The 19,249-nt window shown below is 39.3% G+C and overlaps 1 protein-coding gene across 1 annotated transcript in view; it reads right to left on the bottom strand.

Annotated features, from left to right (window-relative positions):
• Positions 1-1,486: 1,486 nt before the first annotated feature.
• ZNF462 (zinc finger protein 462) overlaps positions 1,487-19,249 on the bottom strand; it is a 31,864-nt gene continuing 14,101 nt past the window's right edge. The window contains exons 6-7 of the mRNA XM_010011159.1: positions 16,418-16,609; positions 1,487-1,755 (exon numbers count right to left, since the gene is read on the bottom strand). Of these exons, the coding sequence (XP_010009461.1) occupies positions 1,487-1,755; positions 16,418-16,609 (461 nt within the window). The remainder of the gene's footprint in view (positions 1,756-16,417; positions 16,610-19,249) is intronic.

Raw genomic sequence — 19,249 nt, 5'->3', positions numbered from 1 at the left:
GACAACCAGGTGATCAGGCCCAGCCAGCATGCGTTTAAGAAATGCAGGTCCTGCTTGACTAACCTAATCTCCTTCTATGACAAGATGACCTATTTAGTAGATGAGGGAAAGGCTATAGATGTTGTCTATCTAGACTTTAGTAAAGTCATTGATACTATTTTCCACAGCATTCTTCTGGAGAAACTGGCTGCTGGTTGCTTGGATGAGTCTAAACTATTGCTCAAAAAACAATAGTTTTAGGTGTACTTTCAGAGGTACATCTTTTATTTGCATTAGATAGAAAAGAAAATGGTTTTCCAGATACTGTCTTTGACTGTTTTTCTTTTCTTTCTACTCTGAAGCCTAGTAAGAGAAGAAGATTGAATTCCTCTAAGCTTATAATGGTAGCTTGGACCAAAAACTAGAAATGGAGATGGATACAGTTTGACAAGGATTTTCATAAATAGAGTGATTCGATTTTTGTATGTTTTTGAGATATTTCAATAAATACTTTTTGGGAGTCGGTAATTGATACATGCCAACTTTGGGGCCACAAGCCCCCCCTGCAATGCTCCGGGCTGGGGGAAGAGTGGCTGGAAAGCGCTTGGTGGAAAAGGACCTGGGGGTGCTGACTGATGGAGCTGAACATGAGCAGCTTGTGCCCAGGCAGCCAAGAAAGCCAACGGCATCCTGGCCTGTATCAGCAACAGTGTGTCCAGCAGGGCCAGGGCAGGGATCATCACCCTGTACTGGGCACTGCTGAGGCTGTGCCTCAAATACTGTGCTCAGTGCTGGGCCCCTCACTACAAGAGAGACATTGAGGTGCTGGAGTCTGTCCAAGGAAGAGCAACAAAGCTGGTGAAGGGTCTGGAGCACACATCTGATGAGTAACGGCTGAGGGACCTGGGGGTTTAGTCTGGAGGAAAGGAGGCTCAGGGGAGACCTTACTGTGCTCTACAACTACCTGAAAGGAGGTTGTAGTGAGGTGGGGGTCAGTCTTTTCTCCCAAGTAACAAATGACAGGATGAAAGGAAACGGCATCAAGCTGTGCCAGGGAAGATTGAGACTGAATATTAGGAAAAATTTCTTCACCAAAATTTCTTCACCAAAACCCAGGGAAGTGGTTGAGTCACCATCCCTGGAGGTATTTAAAAGATGTGTAGATGTGGTGCTTAGGGGCATGGACTTGGCGGTGCTAAGCTAATGGTTGGAGTTTATGATCGTAAGGGTCTTTTTGAACTGTAATTATTCTATTTCAGTGGTTCTAAAACCTACTGCAAGGACTTGCCCTGCTTTCGTCTGCAGCAGATGGTACCGGCTGTTGTAGGAGACAGGAAAATGGATTACATGGATTCTGCTGTGATCTGGCATGGTGTTTCCTATGTTCCTCTCCCTGGTCTGCAGTGGCCATGTTTCTGCTAGCTATAGCCAGCTCTCAAAGATCTCAGAAGTCTTTTCAAGTGCTAAAAAACCCTTTTAAGTTCAGTTTATCTGTTTTGCACAGTACTTACTTAAAGCCTGTATAAAAGGAACAATCTTTGCACTTGAAGAGTTTTTTCCCTCCGTGCTTGTCACGGTAGTGACGCCGAATGCTCTGTATATAACCCGAGGAGAATTCACAAAATTCACAGTTAAGGATGGCTTCCGTTTTGTCCAGTCCTGCAGCACTCCCAGAAAGTGGGATTGGGCTGATGTTGTTGTTGTTCCTGGCCAAAGCTGCAGATTGGTAGTGGTTCAACTGCTGCTGAACATCAGGAGGCTCAGAGTATGAAGAGTCTGCAGAGAAACAGAGGGAATTTGTTATTCCAGGTGGATCAACAGATCTAAAAAAGATTTAAGGCCTGCTCCAACACCTACTGGCTCTTAGAGGGAGTTGATGAAGACGGTTGTTAAATCTGCCAAAAGCTTTCTGAGGGGATTAAGGAAAAGAGGTATGGCACCCCTTAATCTTATCTGATCTGTATTCTATAATTTAAATTGTGATAAGTATAAATTATGCTTTTTAGATCTGATTTGGGGAGGTAAGGAATGACAGACCTAAATGAAGAGTCTAAAAAGAAGTCTGGGTTTAAGACACTTTTAATTTGTGAAGGTAAAGCACATTAATTGTACTGCCAGGTGTTTATGTGTTTGGTACATAAATTAGACCAGAGATAAAAAAAATTATACTCCTTCCTACTCATTCATGCAATTATTTAAGAATCCCACATCAAAAATCAACTTTAGGGAAATTATACAATTTTGTCACATTTGAAACAGTCTACAAGAGGTAAATTCAAATTCTACTAGCTGATGTTTGAAATGAAGTCATTATTGGGAAAAAAACCCCAAACCATTAAATCATTAAATCCCGTAAAGCAAACTTCTAAACCACATTTCCTCAGAAGATGCTAAATTTTGCCATACCAAGAAAGAGATATCTTTACATAGATATGTCTGTATAGACATACCTCTTCTACAACCCAGCAAAACTGTCGCACCACTTTAATGACATGTAGAGAAGCACACTCCAGAGATGTCTCAGTACTGAAACTGAAAACTGTAATACTTCAGTTGGATCCCCCCACCCCCCTAAAAAAAGGAAGGGGGAGGGTGATGTTGAACCTTTCCCAACACACCGCTTGAATGTGGAGGTTAGGAATTCCATCTGCTTTGTCCTATAAAACCCACAGCTACCAATGAATGGCACAAAGGAAAGCAGACAAATAAAGCACAGACGAATTTCAGTGTAACTTTCCTGAAAAGAAGACAAAAGGCTCTTTTCTTAAGCTTTCTGGAAGAAAGCGGGGGTGGGGGGCACAAGGGCATTTTTGGGGAGTTGGGATACAAACTGTACCAGCCACCTCCTGCTTTGATGGGTACTACATTTTCCAAATCTTAATTCCTCAAGGCTAGATATGTAAGAATTCTCTAACAGACATACTTGTGGGAACTTAGCACCATCCATTCTAACCAATTAGTACAGAGACACAAAAGGCAAACAGGCTCATATAGCACTCAGTGTGGGGACTTCTCCACCTGTCTTCATGAGTAAAATACTTGCATTCTTTTCTCACCATCGCAGAAGGGGGTTATACATGCCTGAGAAATGAAAAACAAACTAACAAGAAACAAAAAAAAAACCCCAAAAAACAACCCCAAACACATAAACAAAATTCAGGCAGGAGATAAATGTCTCTGGGCTCCCCTGGCTTCATCACCTGGTGTGATGAAGCAAAGACAAAGGCAGACACATGAAAGATTTTGATAAAATGAATGAAATAGGTTTTGGTTTTTTCCTATAAACTGAGGCTGGATTACAATGCACCATTTACCACCTCTCGTGAATCACTCCTACAGCAGGTTTGCTCACCATGAGGGCTCACAGTGAGCTCCACCTGTTCAAATGTCAAGGCTTTCTTTTCCTTGTGTTTGAAACAGGATCCCCACTTACTTCACTTTGGCACTGGACAGGCCTGAGGAGATGCAGAAGTCTCTTCTGCCTCTAAGGCAGCAACTGTGCACTCATCCTCTTTTGGAACAGGACCTTGAAGCCCAAAATGATGCATGGTTCAGAGCAGATTTGCTGACATGTATATCTGCAGCCTGATGTCTGGGCTACTGGGCTCAATGCTTCTAAAAGCTTAAAACACTGTTAGATCTCCTGACAAGGGCATGACAACCTAAATGTTCATAGCACTGGAAACAGTACTTTTTGTATATATACTAGTAAAATTTCTTGTGGGGCACTGATTAAAGTCTAGTTTGTAGTTTATTGTTCCTTTTCTCAGGAAGAAGGGATTAAAAATTTCCATCACATCACCAAGGTTCCTAGCCAAAACTTCAGTGATGCCCATTGCTAAGAAAGTTACAGGTCTAAAAATTACTATTTTCAGAATAAGTAAGTTTTCTCATTGATTGGAAGATCTATACTTCAAGGTTTTCTTACTTCTCCTGTTATCTGGTGTTTATTTTTGCAGCTTTCAAACATTCAGATATTTACACACTTCTATGGAAACAGTATGTAAAAATTTCAAAAGTAGCTAGCTGTATGTCTATTCCCACAGACAAATAAAGTATACAAAGTAGCTTTCCTTGTCATCAAGGACAGACAGAAGCAAATTCTGCCTTTAATATCTGAATTCTTACTTCCTTTCAACCAGGATTCATGCTGGTTACCTTACAAGTTTTAGTACAATGCTCCACTACAATTAAGATAGTTAATTGTAAAAAGCCATCTGAAAAGCTTATACAGAAAGTCTTACATTCAATAATGTTAGCATGCATGTCCCTACTTCTGCCTGTGTATTCTTCCCCTTTTCCCTTGCCAAATGCTTTCATTATTTTGCAATCCTTCTGGATTGCAAGATTTAGCACTTCCTGAAGAAAACCACCCAGGATTAACACATGTGTATAGGCCTTCTGTTGGTTTCTGGGAATCAGTTTGCCAGACAGCTATCCTAGCATGCAGGTGCAACCCAGTTTCACCAGGAGAACTTCAGACAGAATCCAAAGCCGACTACAGGTATGGGAGGTTTTCCACCGACTTCTGTGAACCATACTTTCTCATGCCCCCTCCAAAATCAGTGAAGGCAGTGGAAAGATAACTACTGACTTGAGTTTGCTTCCAAATGTGCATTTTAGCACACAGCACAGAATGCACTGCCAGCAAATAAGAAACAGATGATGGTGTTGAGGTTTTGGATTTTTTATTTTTCAAAAGCAGTACCTAAGAGAAGGACTAAGGAGACAAATCCACAGCCAAGGAGCAACAGTGCTGCCTTAAACCAGCAGAGCACTTCTACATGGGCACCTTCTCTATTCCTGTTAAAAGAGTAGGCTAAAATTTCAAATAGCTCTGCACGTACTTCAGTGCTAAGCTAAGTTAGTATGTTGCTGTTGACTGAATATTGTAAGAGCCTTTACACTTATGCAAGCCTTGAGTTGCTGTGCACCAAACTGTTGGACACCTTTTGGCGGTGTTGTTGCAACAACAGTATACCTGGATGTAATAGTAGAAAAAGAAGGAGGAAGAGAGCAGAGCTTTTCCCTTAGAACTGATCAGCAACTGAGTCATGGCTGTACACGATGCAAGTTCTAGCTCAGTCTTCTTCCAGCACCCCAAGCATAGGCAGTTGGGAGCACTCTAGGAAAGTGTCAACCACCTTGGCTGGGGGCAGGAATGGCGTCTAACTATCCATGTCTGAAAAATGTAAAATGGCCTTAGAAGCCTACTTCAAAATCAGAAGAAAGACTTTAAAATAAGCAAAGGGAAGAGATAAGAGAATTTGTGTTAAGTAATGTAAAACAAGAAAACACAAAGGTGAATAAAATTAAGAAAAAGGAAACACCAGGAAGTACCAATTACATGTTAAGAAAAAATTGGTATTTTTTTCTTTTAACAGTCTTGAGATAGCACAAGAAAATAAAGCATGTTCATATATGCAATGCAAGTAAAGAAATCAGATATTTATTCCCGCCTGATTGAAAAAAAAAAAAAAAAAGAAAAAAAAAAAAGCCCACACCAGAAAGCCCACTATCCACTTTTTGAGGTAATTTTATCCAAAATGAATGGAAAGACTTTGCCATTCAACTCCAAAAGCAAGGTAACAGCATGGAATGATCTGACACAAGAGGTAGGACACCTACAGTCATGCTAAGAGGCAAAAATTAACAGTAATCGATGTAGTCAAGCGTGGAAGAACAGCATCAATGCTGTGAATCTCAATTTTGAGATTTTCACATAAGACATCTACCTACAGACTACCTGCAGAAGAAGAATAACAAGGCTAGCAAGAGTAATATCTGCCATCACCTATGGATCTAAAAGACCACAGAATCTATGCTCAATATACAAAGCATTCCCATATCCAAATGACTAGCTGAAAGGAAAGCAGTAGAAATTACTGTCTACATGGTAAGTCACCCACACAGCCCTATCTATCTAAATTACTACTGCATGCTGATAATAATACATAAGTAAATCTCACAGTGTCTTTGCGCGGGATGAAGAGACACGTATTTCCAGAGTGCCTAAAACACTTAAATGCCTGGCAAGTGATGTTGCCACACTGAAAACTTTATTCCGAGTACAGACATAAAGCCTGGCACAACGGATTTTGTAAACAATTTTTGAAGTTACTACCTCATTCAAAAGGACATTCACAGTCTCCACTAAAAGGCAGTGTAATGCAACGTAACCATGAAAATGCAGCTTGATACACATCTTCATACCCTGGGATCATACACTGGGGAAAAAATGTACAATGAAAACCCACCACAGAAGCAAAAATGAAAATCTAAGTTTTCATGGATGCTCTGCAGCATGTAACAGGTTTTCAGATATTTAAAAGAAGAAAAACTTGGGATCTTTTCAGAAGAAAAAAGTAATTAAAGATTCTGATCCGGATACATAAATTTACTCAGAAATCAAATGTTTTAGTTATGTGTAGGTATTTTCAGAGCTAACAATGAACACAGACACAACAGAAAAACGCACTAAAACAAGACATCTAAACAAGATGACAAGAAGTATATCTGGACATGTCTAAGAGACACGGAGCAGCAGTTCAGAAACCAGAGGAAAAAGTACCGATTAGAAGAAAGAAATCAAACCATTTCTTCATCCTTTTAGTGTGAACAGAACTAGACACATCTAATAGATGTATTTGAAGGCCGGCCCAATGAGGGATAAGGACGGAGGAAGAAACACTGTTTGCAAAAAGCAACTGTTTGAGTACACTGGAAAGCAAGCTTGTTGCATTTGCAAACTGCTAATAAATGAATAGCTCAATAACCAGGAGACAGGGAGTAATAAAAATGAAGACACCACACTTTCCTATACATCCACACAGGAATATCAATCAAAGTCAAAAGACAAGAGCATCTGTATGACAAATGAAATCAGGAATGGGGATGTTTGGCTCCTAAATAAAAAAAACCCAAAGAGAATACAAAGACAAAATAAAAAAAAAAAGTAAAAAAAAAAAAAGCTTAAAAATGCCTTGGGGGGGTGGGAGAAGGGAATGTAGTAACACTACAGGCCTAAGACATTATGAATCTGTGAGAAAAAGAAGAGATTAATAAGAAAATATTTGGAATTACATTTAATCTTCTCTTAAGTCATTCACATAAAGAGAATATTTCTATAAAGAATGACAAAAAAATTCCAAGGAATTAAGAAAAGAAGCAGACGAACAATTTCCTCTGGAGAGAAACGGATTTGTGAAACCGAATCAAGCTGCAATACTATACTAAAAAAATCTACAAACACAAAATATATGGCCAAAAGCACAGAGGATTGAACTAATAATAATTATCATTTTTAAAGATGTAAGTCTAAGAGTGGAATCTATGAGATTTAGGAACATAATCACTTCTGAAATTCAATGGGACTCAAAATTACCAGCTCACTGAGTTTAGGATAGCATATACTCATGAATGGCAACAGCTTGAAAAGTGGGAAGGTGGCAAAGCAGGGTGTCATACAAAGATTGTCAAGACTACACACATTTGTTCACTTTATGCCATGCAGCACTGACCTGGAAGGAAGATATTATGTGGGAGGGTGAAATGTTCTGGCAATAAATTAAGCTGAGGGGAGGGGAAGATAGATGAAGCTAAGATTCAGAGGACTGCAACAAAACACTGATGAAGAAGCTTAGGGAACGATACAGCGTAAGGAAGTTTTATTCACTGCATGTTGAAAAACAGAATATGAACCTACTCCTCTACCTAAATTCTGATTTCTACTAAAGAACCTTTACATTGCTAGGATGTTGTAAACAAGATGAAACAGAAACCAACTTTATGCCCTTGTTCACACACTCCAAAAGACCAAAGGAAAGAGTAATCACAGAGGAAAGAAAGTAAAGCCCTAGAATAAAATTGCCATTTAAAGGATTTACACCAATCAACCAACCAACTGACCAACCAAAAATCTAAATCTAAAAAACTTGTTGGAGGAATTTTTTTCAGTAATATCTGTAAAGGCCACTTTTTAGATCATTTTGGACTAGCTTTTGTGAGAAAGATATTACGTGTACATCTAAGGCTCAGAAGAGGGCAACCAGAAAGGTATATGGACTATGTAATCTTGCTTATTCAAAAAAGATGAGAAACTATATCCATATTTTTTAGTAACTTTGAATTCCCTTTTGAGTTATGTGCACACCTATCTCTGAATGGAATGGAACTGACATTCTGTGTCAGTTCCACTGTGCAGCTTTTTCATAGAATCATGGAACGTTTTGGCTTTGAAGGGATGTTAAAGCTCATCTAATTCCAACCCCACTGCCATGGGCAGGGAAACCTTCCACTAGACCAGGCTGCTGAAAGCCCTGTTCAACCTGGCCTTGAACACTGCTGGGGATGGGGCAGCCACAGCTTCTCTGGGCAACTTGTGCCAGTGTCTCACCACTCTCACAGTCTTAGTACTTTTGCGCTAATATCAACACTAATTTCAAAGCAACATAAATTTCATTGAAGAAGAAAATAAAAAATAATTTTATCATCTGAATTCCATTACACAGAGAAAGTCTCATACTGATGCCTACTGAAGAATCTCCACAGCTGAGATCAAGGAGTGGCTATAATACTCTGTAAGATGATGCAAAGGAAATCAGTATGAATTGTGTAAGACTGAGGAAAGAGTAACATAACTGGTGAAATAAGTTATACTATATTATTTCTATCAGAAGAAAAGTATCAGTCCAAGAGCTTCCCATGCCTTCCTGGTTTTGAGTGTCCAGCACTACCAGGAATTCCTACTAGCATTAGCTTTCAAGACAGGCACAACATGGTCATGAACACTGACCAATTACCCTGCTCTGCTAATACTGTGATTTGGAAATGTTGGGTTTTAAGGGTGGAGAAACACTACATCATATAGCCATTTAATTTCTAGTTACCCCTTCTTTTCATCTGTCCTCCCCACAATAAAATTTTTGCTTGCCTTCAACTCAATTTAGCTTTCTTGAAGTTGGTGACTGGGTCACTTATTAGTCATGTTTAGACTGCCACAACCCTCTCACTATAAACTAGGCGCTTTCAGTAGCTGCTCTACCACTTGCAACCTTTGCAACATCAGTGCCAAGTCACTAAAGCTTTCTAACCCCACAGGTTGATTTGCCCATTGCTGTTTTTCTTACAATACAGAGATGATACCTGGAAGTGCATCATGTTTCTCTGTCTCTGGCATTCATGTTATTTCACCTGTTTACTCACTGCTTTCTGTGGCATTGCAAGCTGAGAATCTGCTGCCATGCTCCCTGATTTCCTTCTCATTTTCAAGAGCAATTAATTTTTCAGGAGCACTCCACATTTCCTTCTCTGTTGCTCTGGCCTTTTACGTATTTGTATTAATAAACACACAGAGCCATAAATATGCTGCTGTCACCTAAATGCTCACTTGCCTCTAAGCTTAAAATGAATAGGAAAAAGAATACAGCTTTATCAACTGCTACATTTTTGCATTCTGCTTTAAAACTGGCCCTAAAATTTCAGTGACGATATATGGGTACTGAGGATCCATTCTAATCACAGAGCTCAGGAACTTGCAGTTTGTTCTGGAGATCTCCAGCATTCACCTTAACATCATCCTTCTCTTCCTCCTCCTCCTGCTGTTTCTTCTTATTACTACTGCCAACAGAAAAGCCTCATCTCTATCATCAGCTCTGAGCTCAGATCAATTCAGGCAGTATTTTTAAGCACTGGTACCAAAATGTATTAACAATGTCCCTTAAAGAAGAAATAAAACCAGCTACGTAAACATCAAACTTTGGGCCATCAACTAGGATGATGACATATGTCCATTTCAACAGGGCTAAAATGAGCAAAGGAGTTTTACCTCTTCATCAAGCACCAAATCCCTCTAGCAGGGTTTAGATCAATAGAAAGTAACTGGAGGCTCAGGGGACAGGGAGAATATCAGTTAGCCTATACAAGAAGGCTACTGACATGTGGGAATGATAGCTCGCAGAAATGCTCTCTTGCACAGCATTGGTCAAGCCCTGCTATGTATCCTTTTACAGCAATAGAATCTATTTTATCTGTATAGAGTGATCACAAATTCCAGGGACAGCAGTAGCACATGACAGCTAAGAGAGCATCCCTTCCACTTCATTCTCTATACTGCACACAAAATCAGAGCCCAAAGAAAGCAAACACCTCAGGTAAAAAATCACCAGGAGTCTAGATATGCTTCTTTCTTTCCCCTGTAGATGCAATCAGATCATTTCCATCTGCCCAGAAGGAATCCAGAAGATGTTTCTTCTTTCATTTACTACTTGATCTACCCAAACAACTTATTCTGTCTTCTCTCCACCCTAGGCAAGTCTTTCAGTATCACAGCAATCACATCTCAGCAGGCTGGCCAAATCCATACAAAGACTGACAGCAACCTTCTCCCAGGTGATGAGTTCCTGTCTCCATCCTGTTGAATCTCAATTTTGCGATTACCCATTCAGTTCAAGCACAAAGAACTCAGGAGCAGAAGAAAGCACAGTGAACGGCAAGCTGAGTCCCGTTGTCCCGTCCCCACCCTGAGCACAGTCAGTGACAGAATAAACATCTCCCTCTGTTCCACTAACCACAAAACTCTTCTCAACATGCTGTAGGAAAAGGCCAGAAGCCAAACAAGTATACACCAGTGGAAGAGAACTGCTGAGAACAAGGTCATCCCCAGTGCCCTAGGTCCTTGAAACAGTGAGGAGTTTGTTCAGTAAACTTGGAGGTGAACAAGCCCTGCACTTGTTCCACCAGTCCCTGCCAATCTGATGCAGGAGAAAAGTTGCCAGGCTGACTGTAACTACAAAAGCAGAAGCATCTTTTGTTCTTCAGTGTGCAGCACCATCTTGCATCCTTCCAACTCACCTTGCAATTAAAGCAGCTAATGATTGAAGCTTTGCCTGAATTTGCCCTGTAGCCACTACAGGCTCCCTGCCTCCCCCATTAAAAAACAGCTAAATAAAGGGTCTCAAATTTCAGAAGAGTGGGGTTCAAACCCTGCTCCCTGAAAAAAGCTCAAACCCCAAACTAAATATATTCTGCTCCAATACAGGATTTCTGAACTGTGAGGATTCTGACCCCTCTGGTCTTCCCCAAACATGAATAGCCATAACACACTAAGACACAGTAGCAACAGTGAGAGGAACCAGCACCAAAGGTGGAGAGGACAGTCTTAGGAATTTTCTGCCCTGACTGGAAGGTTAAAAGAATATCCCTTAATCAAGAGCAACAGTGCAGATGAATAGAAATAAACAAGTCAGCCACAAACTATGGTATGGATTAAAAAGTAAAAGTAAAAAAAAATCAGGGGTAGTATGACTGAGCATATGGAAAGTTTGATTCTCTTCTGAAAGGAGGAAGGAAAAAGGAGATGTGTGGATCACTTTAACAATCCTGCCTCATTGGCATCAGCTGAGAAGATTTTGTTGAAAAGGTTCCTTGTGTCTCTCTGTTCTCCTCTCATTCTGCTACTACATGAAATTGCTTTAGGAAACCTCCTAAAGGCACTCTGCAGGCCTCAGGATTTCATCTGTCAAGCAGTACAGAAGACACACATTCCGATTATGCATTACCCGCTTTGAAAAAGTGTACAGAAAGGGGAAGGGATTTACAGTTCTCCAACAACAGTCCCAGAAAACAAGACTTAATCAAGCAGTTTTGTACCCAGCCTGGCTCTGGCAAAGCAAGCAGATATATTTATATTTCAGTCTCTACATGAGGCAAAGTTCTTTTCCACTGGCAAAGGCTAAAGTTCAGAAAAAGCTGGAACAGGGCACTGGGTGTTTCACTTAGCAGTTTTCAAAACATTTGCTGCTGCAAGTAATTAAATTTAATGAAGATGTTGACATACCATGTACTGGGAAACTCAAAAAATCTTCTAGTTCTGACCCTGCACGTGTTTTGTGATGTGTACTGGTATTAATGATAGATCCCGTTTCGTCTGCACAACAGTGAAAAGCATTATTGAGCTTCAAGGGCATACACAAAGTGTGCTGCTTTCTACATTTCAATAACTGGTTACCACTAAAAGGAAATGAACTTGTACAATAGCAGCATGACTGAGAAGACATCAGAAGCCACATCCAGGTCTGTCTAATCTATCACTTGCACTTTACTGTTTTGACAATTTAATAATCTTAATCAGTAACATTAAAAAACTATTATTTTGAATTACTGCACACAGTCATGATCAAACAGTTTTATGAGGCTTCAAATCTGCCAGCCATATGACTAAAGAATAGTACTTCGTTCTACAATACAGTTAGGCCAAAGGGATTATTTTCACAAAATAAAGAGTGACTCAAAAAAAGCAGTAGTACTAGCAAGAGTAATTTAGGGCAAGTATTTTACACACTTCCAAGAAGTTTTTGATGAGGATGAAGTCATAACCTGAAACAGTTTATCAATCTATTGAGTCGTTCTGCTTCATGGTCTATATGATGATAGGCTGCACTCATAGATTTCTAAGTCTACAAGAGGAAAGCAGTCTACCACCTCCACAGGCCTTGAATACAAGCAAACGTGTAACACCAGGAATTACACAAACAGTGTCTGTGGCCATGTACTTTCTCCTTAACTGATTATCATTTTGCATATAATGACTGTTGCTTCTATTCCTGTTTTCTAGTGTTCAGTCATGTAAATTTTGTGTCTTCGCTTTGCTTCCATCTCCTCCTTATTGGAAGAGACAGTAGTCTTCTTATGTTATGCCTGGACAATGGATTGTGGGATTCCATTCTCTTGCACTCAAGCCATCAGGAACAGAGCTGACCCTGCACAGCACAACAGTGGAAACCCTTATCTGTGACACATACTGGCCCACAGGATGACAGTATCATCAGTAAATCCATAAAACCCTTCTGAGCAGAGATTAACATGAATAGAAGTTCTGATTCTCATGAAGACTGTGAAAGGACATCTTGTTAAGGGATTCACTCAATCCTTCTAGCAGTTTGTGATACTTCAATTTACACCGCATTTTTACTGTATAAGTAAATTATCAAAAGTGTTCAGCCACATTTCAGTGTAAAGGGCAAATAAGTAAATCCAAACAGACAAACAAGCCAACTATACAAATGCAAATAGTCAAACACCACCATTTCTTTTTTGCAAGAAGAAAAATACCTGTAAGCTATTGGGACAGCAAAAAGAACATTTTACCACAATGGCAGCCTTATCATCTCAACAAGAGTTGGACACCACAAAACATTCAGTGCCTTTCTGATACGCAAAAGAGAGACAAGTTGCACTTGTGATTAATATTCGCTGTTTTATGTGGCTGTTTGTAAAACACCCCCCAAAAAAAGACATCATCGTCACCCCCTCAAAAAACAAGTGCTTTGAGTCTAATTATATTGGGATACACTGAAAACAGGTTCCTTACTTGCCAAGTATTGCTTAACACTCAAAGAGAAGTAGGATAAAAAAAGCAGCATTTTCCAATTATTTCTCTTACACCATTTTCCATGTAAGAAGTGCCTTCTCTGTAAGAAGGTATTCTCTGCTGACTCACAGAGACTGACACAAATACCTTACACTACTGTGCTGAGAGATGCATACATACAAGCACTGAAGTAGTTATTATGCTTTCTAACAACAATGTAGTTGCCAGTGATGGGCCCATCTAAAATGTTCAGCACCCATTCTTCTTTAACTTCACTTCCATAAAAAGGGTATCAAGCAACCAAAACATCTCCAAGATACACAGTTAAACACTTCAGATATACTTGCTGCTACTAACACAGAACTAAAAGAGACGACTCACAGAAATTTAAATATATTCACATGTTTTAATGAATAGATCAATCTAAAAGAACAAAAGACATATTCTAAGAAAGACCCCTCAGGAAACATTTTCTGCAGGGAAAAAAAAAGCATCACCAGAAGTTCCACTGGGCTGTTGTCCCAGAACAGTTCTATTCAGACATGTGCTCCCTATTACAATTCGGTACCCTTTTCCCTTTTCTCTCTTTTTACAGGGCTCGACAAGTGGCAAGGTGAGTTCTAGCTCCTCAAATCTCCCCAAGTCATCCTGCTCTATTTCCTACTCCAACTACAATATTCATCTGCAGACAAGAACAGAACTCTTCTGCAACCATTTCAATTACACTAGCCTGCTCTATACCTACCAACCTAAAAATCAAATTCATAACAATGTGACATAGCCTTTTGTCTTTCACCTCAGCCATAATTCAATTTTGCATCCCCAGTGAGTTAACTTGATCACAGCCTGTGCTGAAGGTTATTTGTACACACTAACACATGCAAAATCCAACTACGCTACATTATGTGAGCCCCACTTATAATTGGCTCCAGCTAGACATAATAGTGCCCATCAAACAAACCTGCATTTTCTATTATTGAAACCAGTCTTTTATCTAGACCTATACATCACCTGTAACTTGCACGCCTAGGCCACAGAGATGTTGATTTATTTCCTTCTAAAACCCAAAAATAAGTAATGATGTTGTGAGAGCACCAATCATTAACCTGATCTATGGCCAACTTCCTAATGTAAAAAAATTACTTGAAAGAGCTTATTCCTTCCTTAAGTAAGGTTGAAAATGTTAACATGAATATTGTAACACCTGTACTCTTCTGACTAGCTCCCCAGTGGGTGGCTTCTATTATTGTCAAAGTGACTTAACCATTAACCCTGTTTAAAGATGATCAAGCTAACTGGGACAATTTCTGCCTTGGTTTCAGGCTGCAATACAGATCTAGGTAACAGAGTCAATCTGATGAAATGCTTTTGTTAACAGAGTCATAATTTTATGTATTTTTAGGAAGAGTTCCTTAAATGCTGTAAAATTATGTTCTACAGAGTTCTGTACTTGAATTTTAACTCCATTAATCATGAATTTGAGCTTCTGGGATAAGTAAAAAAAGAAAAAAAAAAAGGGAAAGAAAGAATAAATAAACCAGCCTTCCCAAATTCAAATATTGTCTCCTTCTCTATCTTTTAGCACACTACTGCTGTTAAAAGATTGCCAACATGCAGAAAGACTAGGACAGACCCTGAAAATTATTCTTCTTAGTCAGTAATGGAACATTTTAAAAGAAAAAAAGCAATAAAAGACCAGCAAAATACATCACAAGAGGTACTGTGCTTGATGGATTAGTTAAAGCTAGCATTAGCAAAAATACAAGCTCAGTTAGTAAGTCTTCATTGTACTGTTCCAGACAACCCTTTGACAAAAGGTACTGTGAAAGCAGCTGGTCAAAATCTTTTTGTAAGATTCTAATTCTGACCCGAGAAATGACTTGCTGAACCACAAAAATATTATTCACGTCTCTCTTCAATAAAGCATTTCTATGCTGATTTTTTTTTTTTCTTTTAATTCCTTCCTGCCATTTTCTGAACTTATTTTTTATCTTTCACTCTTTCTCAATTCACACAGTTTCTGGTGAGAAGGGGAAGAAAGGAAGATGGGAGGCCAAAAATGCTACAAAATGATTACTGATAATATTTACCTCGCATCCTCAGTTTGCCAGTAACCTAAGCAAAACAGCAGCAACAAAAAAACCTTCAGAACGTTCCAAAGTTCAAGAAAAAAGGTATTTGTTTTCCTTCCTCTAATATGCCCTCCATCCACCTAGTGTCTTGAACATCTGCAGGTCTGAAACTCACATCTATAGTCACCTATGTTCTCCTCCTATGTCAATGCAACTCATCCAGGAAGTTTTTTTGTCCCCAAAGACTAGCTCTTTTCTTAATTGGCAGAAAACATCACCCCAAACATGTCTAATAAGTTACCACTTAAAAAGGCTTAAAGCTTGCTGTGATACCATGTAACACCTTTTCTATGAGCGTGCATATCCACTATTAACAGTGTTCCTTCCTTCTGCTGTGTTCCAAGTATCTTCTGCATAACCCACAGCAAAAGGAGACTAACAGCTTTCAAAGAGAGCGCGGAAAAGAAAATGGTTCTGAGTCTCCTTCCTGCAGATGCAGTTTAATATCTGAAGGCACATTTGGTGTCCCCTGTAGCAAGGACAAGAAGAATGATTACTTTTACTATCATTACAGGTTCACATTTTAAGATTAATCATGTGGTTTCACTGAAGTACTCTACTAACAAGATAAAGGGGTGTTTTTCAGGAGCATGGAGGGAATTAGATGATCCCTTTCCCACTGGCTATCAATAGAAATTCTGCCTTTGAAAATTTTCTACAATTTAAATCTCTGCTAAGAAGCAAAGCCAGCACTGACATACTTCAAAGTCAACTGGTGACAGGACAAGTTGACAAGTAGTATGAACTGGTGAGGATCTAAAGCAGGTCACTTCCTACAATACCATGTTTACTCTTGTCTTTGATGCAACTTCTCTATTTTCTTGATGATCAAATGAATCTGCTCTTTGGGCAATCTGTCTGCTGTATTTTTTTTTGCAATAAAAGTATTAAGTGGCACCTTAGACAATTAAAATTCTTGTTTTGAGGCACCTCTTACCATTAGAGTCCTCCACTTCTTCAGCTGGAGTGTGGTTCTTGGAGGTGTGATGGGCGTGTGAGGCTGCAAGGTTGACAATGCGGGGTCTTGGTAGGGTCAGTGCTTTCCCATGCACTTTCAAGGAGTGCTCTTTCAGCTGGCTGATTGTCATGGTGGAAAATGAGCAGGAGGAACATTTGTAGGCATGTTCACCTGGGTGAGCGAAATACAGGCAAGTCATCAGCTCACAAAAGAAACAAAATGGGGCCCCCATACTTCTCTTACTGAACTTGGCAGTGAAACTCCCATGGATTCTTCAGCAAAAGACTGATCCCAAAGAGAACAAGCTATGCGCATCTCCTTGTTGGAGCATTCTGGAGTACGTGGGTAGACACCTGCTTTGGACCCAAGCAGACATCTGCAGATCCTTGTAAAGTGACTGATGCCAAATAACAGAGACCAGACTCTAAGCATGCCTGTGTTGCGTGGTATGAGAAGAAAACAGACTCTGGGATGAAAATGGAGTCACTTGGCTATAGCACTTCCAAATTTCTTTGGGAGCATAGCAACTAGAGGGGGTGAAGTCATCAGTTTCTGCATGCAGCACATCCAACGTCATTATTAATGAAGCAAGAAGGACACTCCAAAATGCTAACAAAGGTCCCTATGAAAAAATAAAAAAAAGCGGGGGGAAGGGGTGTCGGAATTTACATTTGGGAAGGTCGCATTTTCCTAATGAAAAACCTGACATTAAGCAGCAGTAATCTTAGCAGTAATCTTCAAAGAACTGGTAATCAGGTCAAGGTTGGTTTACTACAAGGAGTAAACATGGTAATACCAAGAACAGTGCATATCTGTGAAGCTATGTGAAAGTGTGTTATGAAAAAGCACTAAAAGAAGTGAAAGAACAGAAGTAATGAACAGTAGTGAACTTAATTTTGAATACACTCCAAGCCAGAGACAGCAAACAAGAGGAAACAAATCCTGAGACAAGATTTGTTTTGCGTTAAGCATGGAGGCAATTGGAACACCAAGTGAAACTGTCCCAACACAAACAATGTGATATTATACAGGTGCCAAGTTATTGTTTTGGAAGTTCCACTTCCATGTACAAGAGTAACACTGACCACGTATGAGTTGTACATAAAGTGCCAAAACTAATACAGGAGTGAAATATTCATGAGTAGTAACAGAAGAACAAGAGTTCTGGTAATGAATGAAGCAGAACATGTTTTCCATCTCTCAACACATTCAACAAACAAGTTTCTCAAACAGCATTGTTTTCAGCACTGGAAATAAGTGAACAAAAAGAGAATGTGAAAATACATGTATTGCAGCAAGTCAGAGTAAGCACACCTGAAAAGATCAGCAACCTAATAGCAGTCCTTCATAAAAATAACTCCCGCTCCTTCTTCCAAAAAAGCTATGCTAATCATGGAGACAAAATACCATCTCCTAAAAGCCTTCTTTTGGTACAGCTGAAAAAGTACAGGTCATTCAATCTGAAATGATGAAACAAGAGATTCCCCCATGTCCTTTCAATGGCATTCCTCAGCTGCATATCGGTTATATATTAACTTTTTACAAATAGAAACAAAACATTTTTTGTATATAACATAAACCAAGTTGCTCAATGGATCAGGATAACATAAGGACAAAAGAAACTTCAAAGTATAAGATACTGTGAGATACTGATATAGACCTTCATAGTTTGTCCATACAAGAGAGTCCTGTATGACAGTAGGCACCAACCGTTAATTTTAAAGCACCACAAGACATTAGAACAAATAGAGGATGTTTACATATTAAGCAGTCTAGACACAACTAATAAATATACCCACTATTCAGCCATATCAGTTTAGGTGGACATCGGCATGAAAGGATGTGTTTGATTGCAGAAGAAATGCTACAGTTTGGCTTTACAGAAGCCTTCTCCACTTCTTTGACTGCTAGTTTTGGATTTTATAGAATGGTTAATATGCATACATACAAACAAATCTAAAAACTGTATGTAGTGTGTCTCAACACCCAAAATGCACTCCAAGCATTATGTTCCAGATTACACAGAAACAGAGCAGGGCTCTGTCTTACAGTCATCCATTTGTGCAGGCAGGGTATCCAGTGTCATTACTAATGAAGCAAGGACACTAGAAAATCCTAACAAAAGACCTTCAAAAAATATAATTTAAAAAACAAAAGGTAAAAAAATCAGATTAAAACAACAGATAGCCCATTTAGAGATGCTGTAAACTCTTCTGCTCCATGCCAAAGGAGATGGCACATACTTGATGAAAAACAAATGCCAGAAACACTGAGTAGTACCAGCTGTTAGGCAAGAATGCATTTTATAGTGTACTGAATTTTCATAAATCCCCAGAAAATAAGGGAAAGGCAGACTGAGTAAGGTACTTCAGGATTCTGGATTTTCCTGAATTTTAAAAATCTCCAGGAGACTTCAGAAAAATTCTGCTTCTAAATAAGCTGATAATTAGATGATTGACAAGAGACCAAAAATTGGTCACAAAAGAGAGGTTCAGAGAATCACTGTGTTATTGAAAAACTGGGGAGTCTGAGGGAAAGTCTTCATAACATATTTATTCAGTAGTATATATTTCTGAAGGATTGATTCAAAACACAACAAAACAAAGCTTTGCCTGAAAAACATACAAGCAACTTGTCTGTGATGTGAAATGGTAGTAATGGACTGAGACAGAAACAGGCCATAAGCCTTCGGAAACCTTGTTACACAAGTAATTGTGCAAGCACTATCTAGAAAACCATTAAACTGTGCTCTTGCACATTGAGAAACATGGTCCTTTGAGGCATGTCCACTAACCAAGTTCAAGAGCATGA

The sequence above is a fragment of the Nestor notabilis genome, unplaced genomic scaffold (genome assembly GCF_000696875.1).
Source record: "Nestor notabilis isolate BGI_N333 unplaced genomic scaffold, ASM69687v1 scaffold9893, whole genome shotgun sequence".
NCBI classification, from domain to species: Eukaryota; Metazoa; Chordata; class Aves; order Psittaciformes; family Psittacidae; genus Nestor; species Nestor notabilis.
The sequence above is the reverse complement of the archived record's forward strand: the minus strand, read 5'-3'. Positions and strand labels throughout refer to the sequence as shown.